The sequence below is a fragment of the Labrus mixtus genome, chromosome 18, assembly GCF_963584025.1.
Source record: "Labrus mixtus chromosome 18, fLabMix1.1, whole genome shotgun sequence".
NCBI lineage: Eukaryota > Metazoa > Chordata > Actinopteri > Labriformes > Labridae > Labrus > Labrus mixtus.
Window position 1 is genome coordinate 18,666,234 of NC_083629.1, and position 17,997 is coordinate 18,684,230.

Consider the following 17,997-nt stretch of genomic DNA (forward strand, 5'->3'; position numbering starts at 1 on the left):
CATTTGGAATAGAATGGAGTTAATTTTGATTAATACATTAAAAAGAAGTTTCAATAAAAGGCACGTTTTAATAGATTTATTGATTACAAACATTTATACAAAGAAAGGCGTGAAACAAAAGGCATTTTCACGTGGTTGAACAGTTGTCCACTAACAGAGCTCATTTCAGTGAAGGTGAAGCTGCATATGAACATATTAAATTAGACACAAACTGATGCATTTACATTCCAGTGGCTGTTGGTACAACAATGAATAAACAGCCTTAAGACAGCGAGGCCGCCTCAGGCTGGACTAATTAGATCCCAGCTGACAAGCAGCGGACCCAGGATGATCACTTATAGCAATACAAAGCCCTGGATAACAGTCCATTTCAATCTTTACTAACTGAATAGGTGTACGCCTGAAGAAGAGAATACAAATCATCATTTTTCCTCAAAACAAATAAGATAGAAGATTCATGTGAGAGATACTTTCAGCAGGCTGTATTACTTTATCATTAGCCAATTTTCCACAGCGACGCCTTAACAGCCCGCCAGGACTTACTCTGCGTCTGCGTTTAGCGGCTAAAACATCATTCATTTACATGTACACTTTGCATCTGGCTGCCAGCAGTAATTTCTCAGCCTGGCTACGGCTTCGACAAAAACAAATTATGCTCTCCATCATCAGATTTGATCATTTTTACGTGTCTCTGCCGTGAAAGCCGGCTATTTACAAAACAGATGCAAAAAACAGTTGTTTGGGATACACCGGCTGTTACAACACAACCGTGGATCATCGATAAGGCAGTGACAGGGCGCGCTCATGTTCTCCCATCGCTAAATTACTAAACTTTCCAGACTGCTTTTCCCAATCAATCAGGATCCAGGTTGAATTTGTGATGACAACTCTGCATCAAATGCCCTAATAACAATGACCTAGTGAGTGAATATGAGACAAACTGCTGAAATAAACAATGTGCGACCCTGTGTTTAGACCTGAAGATTTGTTTTTACACTTTCACAGACTCTGCAAATATTTAACTGGAGGAAATTAATTTTCCGCACATTCCCAGACTTGTGTAGGAACCCTGCATAGGCCGTTAAATCTCCTCTTGGGTGTCATAAATCTCTATTAACCAAGAGGTAATGGAGAAAGAAGAATGGAATTAGATTAACAGAGAGACTTTGGGCAATTAGTAAACAGCCACAGTATGTTTCAGTATTTACAGAAACACTGCGGTTGGACTGAAAAACCTCAAGACAGTAAATATGATCAGCTGAACAAAGTTTTCTGTAGGTCTGTTCTGAATTCAACTAGAAGCTTTCAGAGCGTTTTTAACGATTGCCTAACGAGCTTCCCAAAACACTGCTATATATTACTTTTCTAACCACAAGGTCAGCTTCTTTACTATCACCAACCTTGACTTCTCCGCAGTCAGAGAATTATAAAAACAACATCAGATCGCTTCATTTATTCAGGGGTAGCTGCTTTTAATTCCAGCATGAAAGAATTTACCCTGACTCATTTCAAAGAACATTTAAGAATGTTTGAAATAGCTTTTTCCACCTGAAGCTGCATAAATGACATGAGAAAAAGGTGTTCAAAAACAACTTGACTCACGAGTCATTTCTGCTTTTAATAAGAAATAATTAAATAGGCACGTCATCTCAATATAACACACATGGAACAATTAGCTTAATTACACGTTTAACTCTTGAAGGATTTTGTTTACATGTGTTGTGAATTAACTAGAGGAAGTTAGAATTAGACACCAGGGGGCGATACAGAATTTAACCCTAAAAGGCGGCTAATGAGTTTCAGATCTGTGACACCATAATTACAAACCAGACACTCAAACATGAAGAGACAATTCATAGTTGCTTTGACTTTGAGAGAAAGTCAAAGAAGAGAATCACCCAGACAGAGAAGTGGCAGACCTTTGCTACTTCCCTTCCTGTGAATGTTGATATGATACAACAGGCCGGGTGCATATTTGGTATCAGACAGCAGTAAGTAAGGCAGTCAGACACTTCCTCTTAGAAAACGTTTGAAATGCCAGAGCGTCTTTAAAAGGTCCAGCATGATCATGATTACATGTGTGAAAGGGTCTTTATATTTACTTATTTCTTAGTGCAGTCAAAGCTACCAAACTGCCAACTCCAGTTGGATTGTATTTTTTGTTGTTAAAGAGTGTGTGTTTGTGTACATGTATGCAGTGTGTGTGTGTGTGTGTGTGTGAGTGTGTGTGTTTCGGTGTGGGAACAGAGGCTCAAGGTTGATGGATAAAAGTGGCAGAAGCAGGTTCCTTGTCTACTTGAGGAGCTTGTTGGCTCTCTGGTTCGCTTCATCAATACGGAATTTGTTCATATCCGCCTGAAAGAAAGAATGAAAAAAGATGAAATGGGGTTGAAAGGTTTCCTGTAAACTGTTAATAATAATTTTGCTTTTGCAAAACACAGTCACAGAATTATAAAAAAAATAGACTGTGACAGATTTAACAAGTTTTACAATTCTAAATGTAATCAGTGTAGAGGCTTACTTCAATCAAAATTTAGCAAAGGTCTTATTTGAATATTTAAATTTTAATGTTAACATATATGGGGGGTTGTTCTGGAATCCTGAATCAATAAAGTACCTTCTATTCAACCTAAATATTCACACTCAAACAAAAGGAAAAAAAAAGTCTTGCAATTCTTTTTGAGGAAGGAACTGGATGTAACACCTGCAGTATTCTTGCTGATAAACGGTAAATGATACAACTCTTATAAGCTTCAAAAGAACTCCACAGTCTGCCCCGCTTGAACACATTTAGTTGCAGTAACTAATTTAAAAGGAAGTTGCATAAATGTTTTGCGCCCTGACCCTCAGTTTGTTCAAGTTACAGTAATCAGTAAAACTATGTTAAAACATTTGTAGGTTTGTTTTTGAGTTGTTTGTGTGGATACAAACAAAAAAGCTGCCCTTGTAAAAACATTCCTCCATAAAGCGACAGGCGTTTAAAAACTCCACATGGTACCTTTCATTTGGCTCTACAGCTTAACACGATGAATGTAAGCGATTTAAAAATAAAAATCCATATCTAAGAGAAAAACCTTTCTGGTTTTCCCTCCAATAGTTTTGTTAGTGTTTGATGTTTTTAGGACGTATCATTTTTGGAGGGACTCAGCAAGCAGCAGATCTGCTTAAGAAGTGCGATCAAACAGCTAAAAAAAAAAAAGCACATTTAGAGGGAAAACAAACAAAGTAGTGAAAGTAGCATTCATCTCAGTGTCCTACCTTGGAAGTGATGTTGTCAATCTGTTTGTTCTGCTTGTCTATCTCGCTGCCCATGTCCACAGCCATACTTTTAAGGTTGCCAATAATGCTGCCGACTGCATCCAGGTTCTCCTCCATCTCATCCTCACGTGCATCGTTGGTTATCCTGCAGCACACGTTCAAAGGGAGTGTGATAAATACATGTTCAGAAACGTTCTCTTTATATGATGTGAAACTAGCAGGAGATTATAGGTGAGGTCTACATTATTAACAACACGATCCTGACATCATTATGGTTCAATGCTTTTGGACCCCACCTCTTGATGTACGGGCCGGATGGTGCCGAGGCGTTGGCCTGAGCAGGCTGCCCGTTGCGAACAGCTGACGGCTGCCTCGAGACGACTTTGGCGCCATTTGCGTCGACTTCACCATCGGCGCCTCTAATTCCCCAGGTACGCTTGTATCGAGAGTCGTGCTCGATTGATGAGACCCTGCAAGAGACGACGACAAGTCATTGCATACCAGGAAATCCTGTGACAAGAAGATTGTTAAAAAACCACATGTCCTTTCACTAAAAGTATCCAAGTGAGGTTTACATTGATCAGAAGAAAGTGAAAAAGATTCCCTACCTGATCTTAAGGTAATCATCAAAGAATCCTCCTCTGCTCCAATGTGAAAGCATTTTGGGGAGATTTTGTTTCATGTTTAAAAACAGTCATGAACTCACTGTGCACACACACTAACACTACACCAAATGATGTGCTGAAGAGTTTTTAGTATGCTCAGCACAGAGCAGTGCACCTGGGATTTTAAGGAACCAGGTAGCAACACCGTCACATTCAGAGACCACTGAGGACACTCACAAATCTATCGACCATAAAACAGCGCGTTTGAAATGCAAATTTGCAAAATTCCTTTTCTCTTTGTAACACTCTATTAACTCTCTTGTTTGTGGATGTGGCTGCAGTTCATTCTGTGCTCAAGTGAAATCAACCTCGCAGACAGAACAATAACATGAAAGTGCTCAATCACATGGAAATCCTCCTCAGTCAAACACACACACACACACACACAAAAACCTCCCGGAAGAAATGATCCTTTAGGTTTATGGAATGGCCAAAGCTCTTAATAGTTTCTGTTGCTAGAAATCATGCTTAGTTTGAGAGTTTGGCATGACAGACTTCTCAAAATACCACAAACCCCGAGCGTGGTCTGCTGTTGCTAGGCAGAGCGAGGAGATGAGAGGTAGGAATACAAACTTTTGGATTCTACATTATCTCTTCCTAGCTGTCCCTCTGTTTTTATCCTTTTATTTTCATGTATTGTTGATACTTTGTAGTCTTTGTTTATCATATTTCATACATTCTATTGTTCTCAGCTTATTTCTGGTCTTACAATTGCAAGCCTGTTTTGTTTGTTCTTCTTTTGATGCTGGTTTTAAACACGCTGTATTTGCACTTTTTAATTTGCATGTTTTAGATTTCTTCTTCTTCTTCTTTCTCTTCACTTCATTGTAGAGCACTTTTAGCTACTGCTCCTGTACCAAAATACGTCTGAATATTATCATTAGTATAATGAATTCTTAGGATACAAAGCACAGCGCGCGCACACACACACACAGAAAAGAGGAGAGCAAAGTGTGCTCAGACACATGAGGGATCTGGAGCGTGGATCAGCTCTGAGTGTACAGTGTACCTGTCACAGGGGCAGACACAGAGGCCGCAGCACTTGGAGAGGTCAGTCAGGTTTTTCTCAGCCTGTCTCATGTCCTGGTTGATCTGGTCCATGCCCTCGTCCACACGCTTCAGCTGCTCTGAAACACACGCGGCCAACAACACACCACGTCACACACACACTCCCTTTTTTTCTAAACCTCGGTACATTTTCTACACCAGGAATTCGTCTGGGTGTTAATTTTGTTTTGTTTATCACCTTTATTAATCAATTTTTAGGATAGATCTAATTAAACTTTAATTATCCCTGCGAGGATTCTGAAAATGGGTCAATAACTGGGTCATTGCAGCTACACAAAAATGGGAAAAAATATCATAAAAAAAAAAGAAGAAAAAAAAAAGAACACTGCGGGTAGTACAGCGAATCATTATAAATGCACATTTTTAAACTCCGAACACATTAAAGACAGCAGCTACACATAAAGTTACAAGTCATTTTCAGGATGTTATATGGAAGTGTTTCTGCTATACGTTTACTAAAATGCCTAAAGACAGCGCATGTTATTACTTAACACTGCAACATCTCTAAATGCTTGCAGCCACAGACGAAGGTTAGTGTAACTGACTTAAACTCTTATTTAAAGAGTATGTTAATGTTTCTTAAGGCATACGATTGTCTAACATCTTCGTCCTTGTTATTTTTCTTCAGCCCACACTTCCCTCAGAGCCTCCTTATACAATTCCTGACTGCCTCCAGTGGAAAAAAAAATGTTTCTGGAAATGTCAGAGCAGGAAATGTATTCCTTTAAATCATCTCACACTCCCTTCAAATGTACAGGTTATTTAAATAATGACATCTCCATGACACTTGTACAATGGACCAATGACGTCTGGTGAGTTAAACTGCAAAGCATTGTTAGGTTGTTATATAATTAGCCAGATATATATTATGTGTCAGTAACATAAAAAAAAAAAAGGAAACAGCTGCATGAAAAGCAGCAGTGATAAAGCCGTGGAGCTACCTCCTTGCTCGTCCAACATCACCATGGTGTTGACACCAGTCTGTTTGCTCTGGAAAACAAAAAGAGGAGAAATCAGCCACAACATTTCAGAACAAATGAAAAGATTACACACAGATTTATGTACATGGAAAATTGCATCCCAGACATAAAAATCACATCAATGGATTCAGCCGTTTGTCCTCTTGTACACAAAAATCATCAGTTAGTGACTTACTCTTAATTAAAATGAGCATGTTTTAGGGAGAGGCTTCCCCCCTTTTCTCCCTGTCTAAGCTGTTACCTTTACTGCAGTTAAACACTTTTAATGCAGTCACACACACAAACACACACACAGACACAGACTTACTCATTATGCTGTATTATTTCTTCATACTGTAATTGAGCTCTTTTGACGACATGAATGCTGTGCTACTGTTTTTACTTTGATCAGTTTTAGGCTCTTAACAACAAACTTTTCTCATCCAGTGTTTCACTCTTCTTCTTCTTCTACTTCTTGTTTCTCTTTTTCTTCTACTACTTCTTCTTCTTCTTCTAATACTTCTATGCTTTTACTTCTTCTGCATTCTCTGAGGGAAACGCAAATAGTCTAGTTATTTTTATTCTACTTCTGTACGTTTTTAGCCCTTTTCATTTTTGGTTTTGTTCCAAATTTCATACAAAGAGCTTTAATTATTAACAACAGAAATTATCTTTTTGTTCCCATGTTACCATGACTTTTATACAGAAATATATATAGTATAACTCAAAATCAAAAATGTCAAATCTTTAAATGTAATTAAACTCATACTAAGACTTTTTCCTTCTCTAATTTGGAGCTCTAAAAGACTTCTCTGTAGTAGTCTGTTTCCTCATTTTTAGCCATGGACATTATAATGTTTCGATCATCCTGCACTGAGATAACCTGTTCCTGATCCTCATCCAGGTTTCGATTCAGCCTCTCTATCCTCTCTTCTTCTGTCCAAACAGCTGCATGAAACATGTCATTGTGTTTGTGTGTCAGCAGAAGCAGCAGCATCATTTCCAAGTCTCACCTCCTCTGCCAACTGCAGCATCCTCCGTGTGCTTTCCAGTGACTGTGGAAGGAAAAGATGAGGAGTTAGTGAATAAAAAAAAGAAGAGGAGCAAGAAATAATGAAGATACATTTCTGGACTGAAGTATTGTTTTAATTTGAAACAGATTTTTTGTTTGTCATACACTGCCAAGAGATTGAAGACCGTCAAAAAGATACAGGTCTATATTTGTGTTTTTCTGCTGGTTCATTTGAAAATCAACCAACAAAAAGTCATTTGTAGGAATGTGGTCACAGTGAGAAAGACAGAGCGGAAGATAACAAACCACAGAAGGTAATTAACATGGAGACAATGTGAAGGAGAGCCAGATAAGAGAGATAAGGTAAATGGAAAGATGCTCTTGATAAGAAAAACATGGACAAAGCTACACCATTAATATTCATAAAGGTGTAAAAAATAAGATTGAAAAAAAAAAAAAACTGCCCTGTGTGAGTTTAAAGCTACAAGTTACTTCCTGTATATGTTCACACTTGGCTCTAACACCGCTGTTACATTCAGCGTCTCCTCTGGCTCAAGTCATTTACATATGTGTCTTATTAACTCTTTCCTTGCAGCCTCTGTCAGTGCTGGATACAGAAGGTGGAAAATACATATCTAAACTGTAGCATTTAGGATCATCGTATAAAGTATATATAAAGTATATCATCTTTAATTAAGAATTAACATTTTTGAGTTTGTTGGTGTAACTACATATTTTGATTCTAATCACTGATTTTATTGTAATAAAAGTCTTCAAATCAAGGAAGTGGTGAAAAACAAGTGAAAGTAAGACGTATTGATGTCTTCGAAATGATTGTGTTGTGCCAGAAAGAGCTCAGTTTCTGATCACATACGAGATAAAAAAAAATCAGGAAATGTTCAGAACTGAGAAAATACAATTTGTGGGTTTTTTTTACTTTAAAATGATTGACACAATGACCTGATGATGTGAACAGCTCAGCACATTTCAGAATGTTTACTTGTTGTTTCACATCTAGAGCTTACGTGATTCTTTGATGGGGTAAAACTTATGATGGTTTTAAATCTTTTATTAATGTTTGGTAACCTATCAGTCAGTTATCCATAAGTGTTATTAAAGCATGTTTGAACCACTCAGCTGAAATATTTGATCAAAACTTCCTCCACCAGTTGAACACTTTCACAGCACTGAAGTGCTGAAATGATTTGACACTTGAACAAACTGTCTACAAATTGATAATTTGCCAACAGAAAACTTGTAATTGATTCCTTTGTTTTATTTTTATTTTTTTTCACTAGGCCTTCAGTGACAGGGTTTATTATTGCCGTCTGCAATTCTTTAGGGAATGATGTACAATATGTGTCACAATTTCATGAAATATAATTTACCAAAGTCAATTAAATGTCACATTTTTTAACAAACTATGTTTTTTCCCCATGAGAAAAGGCAACATCTTTCATTTTCACAGCCTTTTTTTAATTGCTAGGATTGATTCTTTTCTATTGTCTTATGTGATAATAAAGACAATTATTTTTTCTCTCTCTTGTTAATCTTTTACTTCAGCCCTCGACTGCACAATCAAAAAAACAATGTGAAGCATGTTAATGATGTGGTCAGAGCTCCTGTTCATGTGTCCAAACTCTTTCAGTCTAGCTTTGTCCAACAATGGGACGTGCGTATGACTGACACACATGATGACAATCTGTGACAAAGCACAGAACACACAAGTACGCTCAGACACACAAGTGTTGCAGGCGAGCAGGAATGCAGTCAGTTCAGGTGAGAAACGCCTTCTGTGTCTCTATTAATAGAAAGTGCTGTACAGAAAGAAGAGCATCCAAAGGAGCGAAGCGCGGAAGCGACTCGGGGCATGACTCCATTGTTACCACCACTAATGAACTGTTAACAAGAGAGAGTGGGGACCGGATTCCTCATTCTCTCAGTGGTAGGTTTGCTCTGAATACATTAATCAGCGAGTTGAGAAAAAGACAAACAGAGAATTGGCGAGAGGGAAGAGTCGGGCTCGGCCAGGTTTCTGTTGGCTTAGCCAGAACATCACTTGGGTGGATAAACATTACATTATGTCTCCTAAAATCCTTGAACTTGGCTAATTAAGCCTGAAATCGCTGCCGAAGCCAAAATTTCCAGATTGGGATGCTGTGAAAAAATCTTTGAGATGGAGACAATGGCGTGGTATTTTTATCGCTTGTGTGGGACGGCTTTAATGGTAGTACAGAAAGGCAAGGCACGTGCAGGTTCCAGCAAACTACATGCAAGGCTTTTTTTAAATCAGGAAACTCAAATGTTTTCTAATTCAAAAAAAGGCAGGAAAGCACAGCACAGGAATCCATTGGCTGCAATATGCCAACAGGATTCGATAGCAGCGCACAAACAATGGACTCTCAAAACTTTGACACAGTGTTGAACTAGTTGACACAGAGAACAACCTTGAAATTATAGGATAGCTCAAGTAACAATGTTTTCTTATCATTAAAAATTGGATGTTGCCCTGATACATTACCAGCCGTGCTCTGAGTGTTTCAGGTTTGAGTGGTTACCCAAAGGACCCTCCCACGCCCTGCCCCTCTAACAGCTGCTAAGTCAACCAGGCAGCAGAAAGAAAGAAAGAGAAAAAGAGAAACCTGCAGGTTAAATCAGAAAGCACACATACTGTAGGAGAGAAACCACAGAGTTGAGATAGAAAAAAAACAAGAGGTGAAAAACAGAAACAATTAGTACAGTCAGAATTACAGGAAGGTGAAGTGCACAGCTACATGCACAGCTAGAGTAAGTTAATTTGCTTCCATTTGAATCAGATGGCTGATCATCTGATGCTCCCGAGTGCTGATTAAAAAATTATCTCCTTGATAATAAAACGCTTAGATATAGCTGACAACATTCAAACCGTCAGCACTGCAGAGGGGTAAGGGAGCTATCAAGCTAAATTAGGCGTAAAGCCTCACATGCTTCCTATTAATGCCTAGCTCAATAATCAACTGTGTGTGACTGTGTGTGTGTCTGTTTGTGTGTGAGTGCCTGTGCGAGGGTATATGCAATGAAAATAATTACCCACAGCCCCTGTTCTCTCAGTGCTGTGCTCAAGCGTCCCCAGGATGCATTATTTGTTTTCCACCGACTGATGCTTTTCCAAATTCTGCTATCCTCAACATGGCTGTGGTTAAAATACGTATTTCATCACAGGTAGGATTAATCCGGATTGTTTTACATTTTGGAGTGTGTAATTAAAGACAATATTCAGTAATAGAAATACAGAAGCTTCATAAGAAACAGAGCAGTTTGTCACTGCTGCGGCTGTGACACTTTGTTTGTTGGCATCACAGGAAATTCATTATTTTCTCCCATGCAGAGAGTTACAGATTTTCTACATATGAAACAAAACATCAAAAAGCAACACACTTAGTTAAGTTTCTTTTTTTTTGGTAAAATCCTAAGCTTTTAAAGGTGCCAAAAAATTTTTTTTTTTACCTTTAGAGAGCCTCACAAAACAATTTCCAGTTTCCAGATTGTATGCTAAGCTATGCTAACTACCTGTTTTGTCTAGCACAGTGTCAAGTGGTGGGTCTGGGTTTCAGGGATTGTGAGCTTGAAGAAAGAATGTCACAAAGTAAATGAAGCGCTTTTTAAAAATGTTTTTGTTCTGTCATAAGTTTTGTAACTTCAAACTCCACAATTCCACATTAAACAAATCTGATTGGTTGAAAAATATCAGAAATTGGTGTTGTGGTTTTTCATGAAGGAGTTGGCGGTGGTGGGTGTCGAGGCTGGACCAGTTGAGGACCCCTGATCTAGCATATATCATACAGAAACACATGGTGTTGAATCTCCCATCCTGTACTTTGTGAGAAAGGAAATGACACAAGCGTCAAACCGACACCTCAGGATTTTGCAATGTCAGCTGCTGCAGCATTCGTTTGAACATTTGCAGTTTTGTAAGGAAAGAAAACGTTCCAGATTTTTTGTTGTGGATCTTCATCATATATTGTATGTGTTCAAGTCTTGTACTTCAAATTACAAATGATGATCTACCCTCCTTTTTTTATATACATCAAGCACTCATAAACTGATGGTTTTAGAGGAGTTTGTTAAAAGTTTAATCAACAACAGAGAACTGTGACAACAGTGACAAGTTTCCACGTCCCGACTAAAAAGATGAAGGTTTTTTTTATGTGTTTTCAACAAAATAAAACAAGGACATTTGCCATAAAGGCATTTAATATGCAATATGTCTAGAGCAATGTTGATTCCTTCAGAGAAAAGTTTCTCATTAAACTCAAATAATCCACCTGTTGTTAACAATGGAGACTTTATATGACATACAGATGATCTTTTTGCCTGCCTGAACACACAATGCAAATTTTTGCAAGTGTAGCCCCCCCCCCTTTTTTACTGCATTGAAATTAATGGTATTAAATGATTGGAGGCTCATCAGTTTGTTAGGAGAGAGAATTACTAGGCTCAAATCCATAAAAGTGTTTTTTTAAAGTGATGCAGAAAAATACAGGACAAAAAAAATACACAGAAACTTTTCAAAACACTCCAGCAGCTTATCATCCTCCTCACTGTCTATGTTTGTGCTCAGTTTGCTCCAAACACACACAGTTTCAGCACAGCTTCTGTCTGCAGCTTGTAGTTTGGGTATTTGATAACAGAATATTTAGGTTAGAAAATCCCTTTAAGGCAAGTTTGAAACTCAGAAATAGAAAACAAGAGAACGGAGGAAAGGAGTGTTTTTGTCTGTGCGTGTGACTCATTACCTCGTCAGTCACTTGGTTGGCCCTCATGGTGATCTGCTCCACAGTCATGTCGTCCATGTTGCTCATGTCCTTTTTGGAGACTCCCCCCGTGGCACCGAGCTCGATATTTTGCGGCCTGGAAGAGGGGGCAGAGATCAAAAGTCACACACTAACATCACATTGGAGGGCATCATTTATCAGCCAGCTGTGTGACTCAAACTAAACTGAGAACGAGTTTCACTCAAGGCTGCAACAAAACGAGATCTTCTATAACAATACTTGACAACAAAAAAATACACTGATGGCCTAAGAGTGAAGATGAACACAAGACAAAGACATGTTTGATAAAGAACTCTAAAGTTTTCTCATAAAAGAACACGACTAAAACTTGTACTGAATGAGAGCTTTGAATTGAATATTCAGTCAGATTTACTCATTGGCCTCAAACCTTCTGTATCTTTGGTGTTTCTGTATTTCCCTTATTCTCTGACAAACAGTTTGCAGACACCCATTGATGTCAATCAAGTGCTCAATCGGTAATAATCTACTTGTCTAAACTGTCAGCACAATAATGATTTTTAATATCATCACGTTTCAGGTTAATACGGCTGGCTAATTAGCTTCAGTTACCTAATTACACATCCAGCATTTAAAGAGCAAAATCATTATTCATTTGGAGACAGTTTTTAGCTAATTAAAAACGATCAGACAGTCTAATATTCGCTCTCTTTCAGCACTGAATCTTGATAGATACGTGTGTTAACCTCAAAATGTTCCTCTATGTTAACAAGCAAGTTACCCACTGTGTCTGTCACTGTCACAGTGGGCAACTTGCTTGTTAACATAGAGGAACATTTAGAGGTTAACACACGTAGCAGGTAGTATGGAGGTCAGTTTCCACTAAAAATAGGTTTTTGACACATCTGAAAACAACATATAAACATGTCAAACATATAAACACATAAAATCAGTGAGAGCAGGTCATTTAAAGTCAGACTAACGCAAAAAAAAGAGTTTTGCTCATCTTTCTCAGTAAATGCTTCCTTTTCATACCATTGTTATTAAACTATGAAATATATATATATGTGTGTATATATATATATATAGACTGTATTTTTTGTACATTCATTTTTTGGCCCTGTTGTCTTTATTAGAAAGGACAGTTTTTTAACTGCCTTTGAGAAAATAAGTGTTAATCGTATTAGTTAAAATACATAATAGTTAAAAGATGAACCAAGTCATCTTAGAGTTGCTTGTTTACATTTGTCAAAAAAATTAGACGTGGCCTTGATACAAATTCCCTCATTTATATCTTATGTACATCAGGATTAGTGCCAGTGCTTCATGCTACAGGATATCATTGTGCCGCAGGCAGAACAAGTGTGATTACAACCAGTCAGTCAGTCAGAACATCAATTGATGTTCATGTTACACATACGGAGAGAGTGAGGGAGGGAAGGAGGAGATGCAAAGCCTAAACAAAACAGGGTCTATTCCTGCCCCTGAAGGCGTCTTAGCCGTAACAACACGTACAGTACAGCCGGCTCCCTGATAAAGGAAACAACAAATTGATTTCAGAGAGGAACTAAAACTAGCTTCTAGTGAGAGTGTAACAGTTCCCTGTAAACATAAGCTTTTCAGAAGAAATCCTGAAATGAGTCTAAGAAAAAGTCTTTTAACTTCAGTTAGTTTCTCACTTCTGTTTAATGATGCACATGAATGAATTTACCGTTTTGAATGAGAGAAATAAACAATGATGATCCACTTATTAAATCACGATTCATGTTCTTTTTCCAGATGTTTCTGTATGCAAGTATTTCCTGAATGCAATTGTCTGACATTCAGTCAGATTCTGAAATTAAGTTGATTCTTTACCTGAAACTGTGGCAGGTCACTGAATATTTCTACCAGCCTGCTTCGTGTTAAATAGTGAAGAGTGCTATAGACAAGCAAACACTTTTCTTAAATTAAAAATAGAAAAAAAACAAAAACACATACATTACATATTTACTTAAATGCCATGATGACAAGAGGGCTATTTTTTTTTCTGCCACAAGCAGTGGCAATCCCCCTGTATTTGGCATTGCCAGGTGTTAATTATAATCCCTTCCCTACAGAATATAGAAAAATGAACTTTATCAATAACAAATGGCGTCATGATAAATTAGAACATTACTTCCCTACATGGCCTGAACACAGATCAATAAAAATGATCGATTTTCTCTCCGTGTCTGCCTCTCGTGCCAAAATCATAATCATACATCTTATCCAAAGGCAGTACAGGATAATACATCAAGATAATGAATTTCACCAAATTTGATGATTTAAGTTACCACAATGATAAAGTGTACACGCTCACTCGTGTCTCTCTGATCTGGATACAGGGACTGTCTTCCTGCAGAGGGGATACACTGTTCCTACTTAATTGGCTGAAAGAATGAGAGGCCAGCAAACTTGTTTTTTCTGTTAAAATGGCTTAATGCAGGGCATTCAAAAACCAGAGTTCAACTTTAATTTTTAACATTAAAGTCCGAGTGCTTAATAGGATACTAGAGGACAATAAAACAAAGCAATTAAAGCCACAGTTTAAAAAGGCACAGATACTTCAGTAACTCTACTAATTGTGCTCTCATTTTGACAGCTCCGTGCCGGCTCTGGGTTCAGATTAAAATATAATATTTCATTAACTTGCACAAACAGTAAAACAGCAGGAGGGCTATGAGGTGTGGATGTGTCACTGAGAGGCGTTTATGGTGAACCACCAGCAGCAGGTAATACTGATTCTGGTCCACTAATGACTGTGAATAGAACAATTTTCTGTGCCTTCAGTTTATTTTCAAACATTTCAAAAAGAGACTAATGGCCCTATTTGACGAGGGAGGTAAGAACAGGGCTATAGAAAGAACCCAGACAAATCAATAACATCTATAACACTTTGAGTTTCCCCAGGAGAAGTTGTTCTATATTGTGTTGGTTTCCAATGAATTCAACACCACAGACAGGCAGAAGCAGAGAGTAATATGTGTGTCTCACTGTGTTGATCCATTAGAGATACATTCTGATCACATACAAACATACGTCTGATTTGTGAAATAAGTGACCTTCATGCAGTCCAGCATCACATGATGCACTGAAAAGATTGTTGGAATGGCAGCTTTTGGTGTATGACATAACATGAGCTCAAGATCATCACACAGAGAAACGTACGCTTGTTTTTTTGTGATGCAGGGAGAGTGCACATTCAAGGACAGAGCCCACTAACCATAAACACAAAACGCTGCCTTTATTCTATGTTTTCAAAAGACACCAACACTCAGGAAACGCTGCTTTTTTCCTGTTTCCTTTTCCTTATTTCCTGTCATCATTTTTTCCTTTAAAGTTCAAGTTTGTCTTTTGTTTTTCCAAATAATCCTTGAACTTCAAGTTCCCTTTCATACCTGCACCACCAACTAAACATCCGGATTAAAAAAAAAAGAAGACAAGGAAAACGGATAGTCTACTTGGCAGACAGTTCAGAAGATTGAATGTTGTTGACTCTGCGTTTTTCATGAGGTTTTATGTCTTTTGGAAAGAGGGCACTTGGTTCACACAGGCTTGACTGCTTTTGCAAACTGATTATTGGACTTGGCAAGATACTGATGTGAGTTTACAAAGGAAAACACTGAAGAGAATTCTCTCACACAAAATGTGCTCTTTTGAAATACCACGCCACAACAAAAGCAGATTAACATGTCAAAAATAAAAGATCAGTTCAATGTGAAGCAGACGTCTATAGCTGGATTATTGATTTGTCCTCATGATTTAGTAATGAGACAGTTACACTGAAGCCACACTTGGGAAAACACTATAGTTTTCCACGTTACAATTTAAGCTTGTCATCACGTAACAGTAAGCCCTATATTTTCACACCTAACACTCGATCACAGCACATGGCTTCCTTTGACAACACACTATTCTACAATTCTACAATTCACTTAGCAGACGCTTTTATCCGAGTAAGAGAGTAAGTACAACACAAGCAAGGATCTAGAAAAAAAAGGGAACAATGTCAGTAAGAGCAAACGATCAGCTTTGAGTCCGATTGGACACACAGGTGCTGACAGGAAGTGACCAGAGGCAAAGCACAACACTGAGGGCAGTTCTTGAGAGCTCTAATCAGTATAGAAACCATCTTATAAGTCATCGTTATCAAACAAAAACAATCGTGTGTACACGTGTTCACAGCATAGACTTTATAAAGATATATATTTACACTCTATGGTTCACAGCCACAGGAGGGACAATATAACAAGCCTTAACCCTCTGAGGTCTGAAGCTGTTTTGGCCGTTTTGCTATAATTGTCATTTTACTTATATCTGACAACATCAAAAATGTTTATCATATAAGTGCCTGGTATCATTTTTTTCAGCACAACCTCACCTTTATGATTTGACCATTCATTAGTCACCTAGAGATACTGTATCAACACACAGGACTCAAACACTCACAAAAAAAAGAGAACTTGCTTTTTAAAATTGATTACTTTTTTATTCTAAAAAACACAAGCCTGCTGGACGAACTGTTTTGAATTAACAAAAATGAACTTCAAATGTATAAAAATTGAAATATAAAAAGAAAATTAGGAAAAGAATAAGCATCGATTCAAATTTTTACAAAAACAGTAGGCTTGTACATAGGCGTTTTTTTTGTATTCTAGCTATGCCACTGCTCCAAAAAGTCCCTGCCACTACTCAAAACTGCTTCTGGGAACTGTTTTGAGTAGTGACAAAGCTAAAATAAAAATAATAATAATTCTAATTAGGGACGTACCCGTTCATGTTTAAATGTCTTCACAGCAGCAACATCCAAGTGTCAACAGGGAAATACATTTCTCGTTCCTCTACCCAAACCTGTTCCTCCAGATCTCACTGGTGTCTTTTCTTATTGTCCCCCATGTCCTCCATCTTGATGTTTTTTTTTAAATACAAAGGCTCACACATTTTCACCCTGACAGCCAGTCCTGAAACAATAAGGGACTTTGATATTGTATAAGTGGAAAGTCTTTTTTTTTTAGACATTTTTCTAGGCTGTGATCTCTGAACTGAATCGAGGAAAGACGTCATACTGTAAAGTCAAAACCTTTACCATGACCTTTTGTTACTTTAAGAGCATTTTTAATGGGTTATAAATTCAGTTTTCACCCTTACAGCCAGTCCTGAAACAAGAAGGAACTTTGATATTGTATAAGTGGAAAGTCTTACAATGTTTTAGGCTGAATGATCTCTGATACTGGAAAGTCAAAACCTTTACCATGACCTTTTATTACTTAATAAATTCAGTTTTCAACCATTTTCACTCACTCACAGTCAGTAATTACTGGTGACACAAGGGAAAATATGACAGATGGTTAGTCATTTCCGCTGTTGCATTTAAAACTACACTGACTACAGACACATGACTTAGGCAACCTTGTAAACAGAGGGACACTGTTAAGAGCTAAGCGACCAGGTTACTTGATAAACAGGTGACGTTGGGTTGAATGACCATCATGTTTCTAAGCATTACAAAGCCGTCTTCCACACCCCAAAAACACCAGAGTTAAGGCTGTGAAGTCCCTGAAATAACACTTTAAAACTTTATCAAAGAGTTGGGGAAAAGTGAAGGTTAAGTTCCGAGAAGTCTGTCAAAACAGGTTAAAGTTGTCTTACATTGTTTTAAAAGTTCCTGTCGTGCTCAGGTGTCGTAAACAAGGCAGTGGGATCCAAAGGGGGGGCAACTGTAGCTACGTTAGCTCACTGGGGAGCTAGTTCCGCTTTCCTGTCAAACCACCCTTCGTCGTCACTTTAAACAACTGTGTGGAGGAGTTAAACGGGAGGGAGATGTTTATCTAGGGAGTCAATACTTACAGTTGAGCCTGCTTGTTTAGAAATGAGCCTGTTACTCCTCCTTCTTCTTCAACGGTATGCGAACTTGGCTTTTTCCAACTTCTGGATTCCTTCAGTCTGGCCGTCCGAAGTGTGTCGGTTGGTGCCTTCAAGTGCAGTCGGAAATATTGACAACCCAACGCGGAAATCATGCGAACTTACTTTGTACAGATGGAAGAAACTGTCAGATGCTTTTCTTTATAAAAAAAAAAAAAAAAAAAAAAAAAAAAAAAAACATTCATTAAACAATTCCAGGATGAACTTCATTCAATTTAAAGTAATGACGTGCTGTCCCCATACTGTACTTTTATATCCTACATTTAGGCCTAAAACTGTTCTTTCTCAATTACAATGTAAGAAGTATATGCCACAAAACC

General features: G+C 37.9%; 1 protein-coding gene across 3 annotated transcripts; it reads right to left on the reverse strand.

Moving 5' to 3' along the window:
- Positions 1-61: 61 nt before the first annotated feature.
- On the reverse strand, positions 62-17,713 carry LOC132993821 (synaptosomal-associated protein 23-like). 3 transcript variants are annotated; one of them, XM_061063883.1, is made up of 8 exons: positions 17,603-17,713; positions 11,738-11,852; positions 6,964-7,005; positions 5,933-5,981; positions 4,933-5,050; positions 3,555-3,728; positions 3,259-3,403; positions 62-2,355 (listed from the first exon to the last, which is right to left on the reverse strand). In XM_061063883.1, the coding sequence occupies exons 2-8, from the start codon at positions 11,801-11,803 to the stop codon at positions 2,293-2,295; spliced, it is 657 nt and encodes a 218-aa protein (XP_060919866.1). In that variant the 5' UTR covers positions 11,804-11,852; positions 17,603-17,713; the 3' UTR covers positions 62-2,292. The 3 variants fall into 3 exon arrangements, with proteins under 3 accessions (XP_060919866.1, XP_060919865.1, XP_060919864.1); XM_061063882.1 differs by lacking the exon at positions 17,603-17,713 and adding an exon at positions 17,405-17,555; XM_061063881.1 differs by lacking the exon at positions 17,603-17,713 and adding an exon at positions 16,527-16,549.
- Positions 17,714-17,997: the final 284 nt, after the last annotated feature.

Bases quoted from the DNA above. Each gene is read 5' to 3' on its own strand.
- LOC132993821 (XM_061063881.1), bottom strand. The intron at 5,982-6,963 runs GTGAGACTTGGA...TTTGTTTTCCAG, and splicing joins TGCTGCAGTTGGCAGAGGAG to AGCAAACAGACTGGTGTCAA. The intron at 2,356-3,258 runs GTAGGACACTGA...TCTTTCTTTCAG, and splicing joins TTGACAACATCACTTCCAAG to GCGGATATGAACAAATTCCG.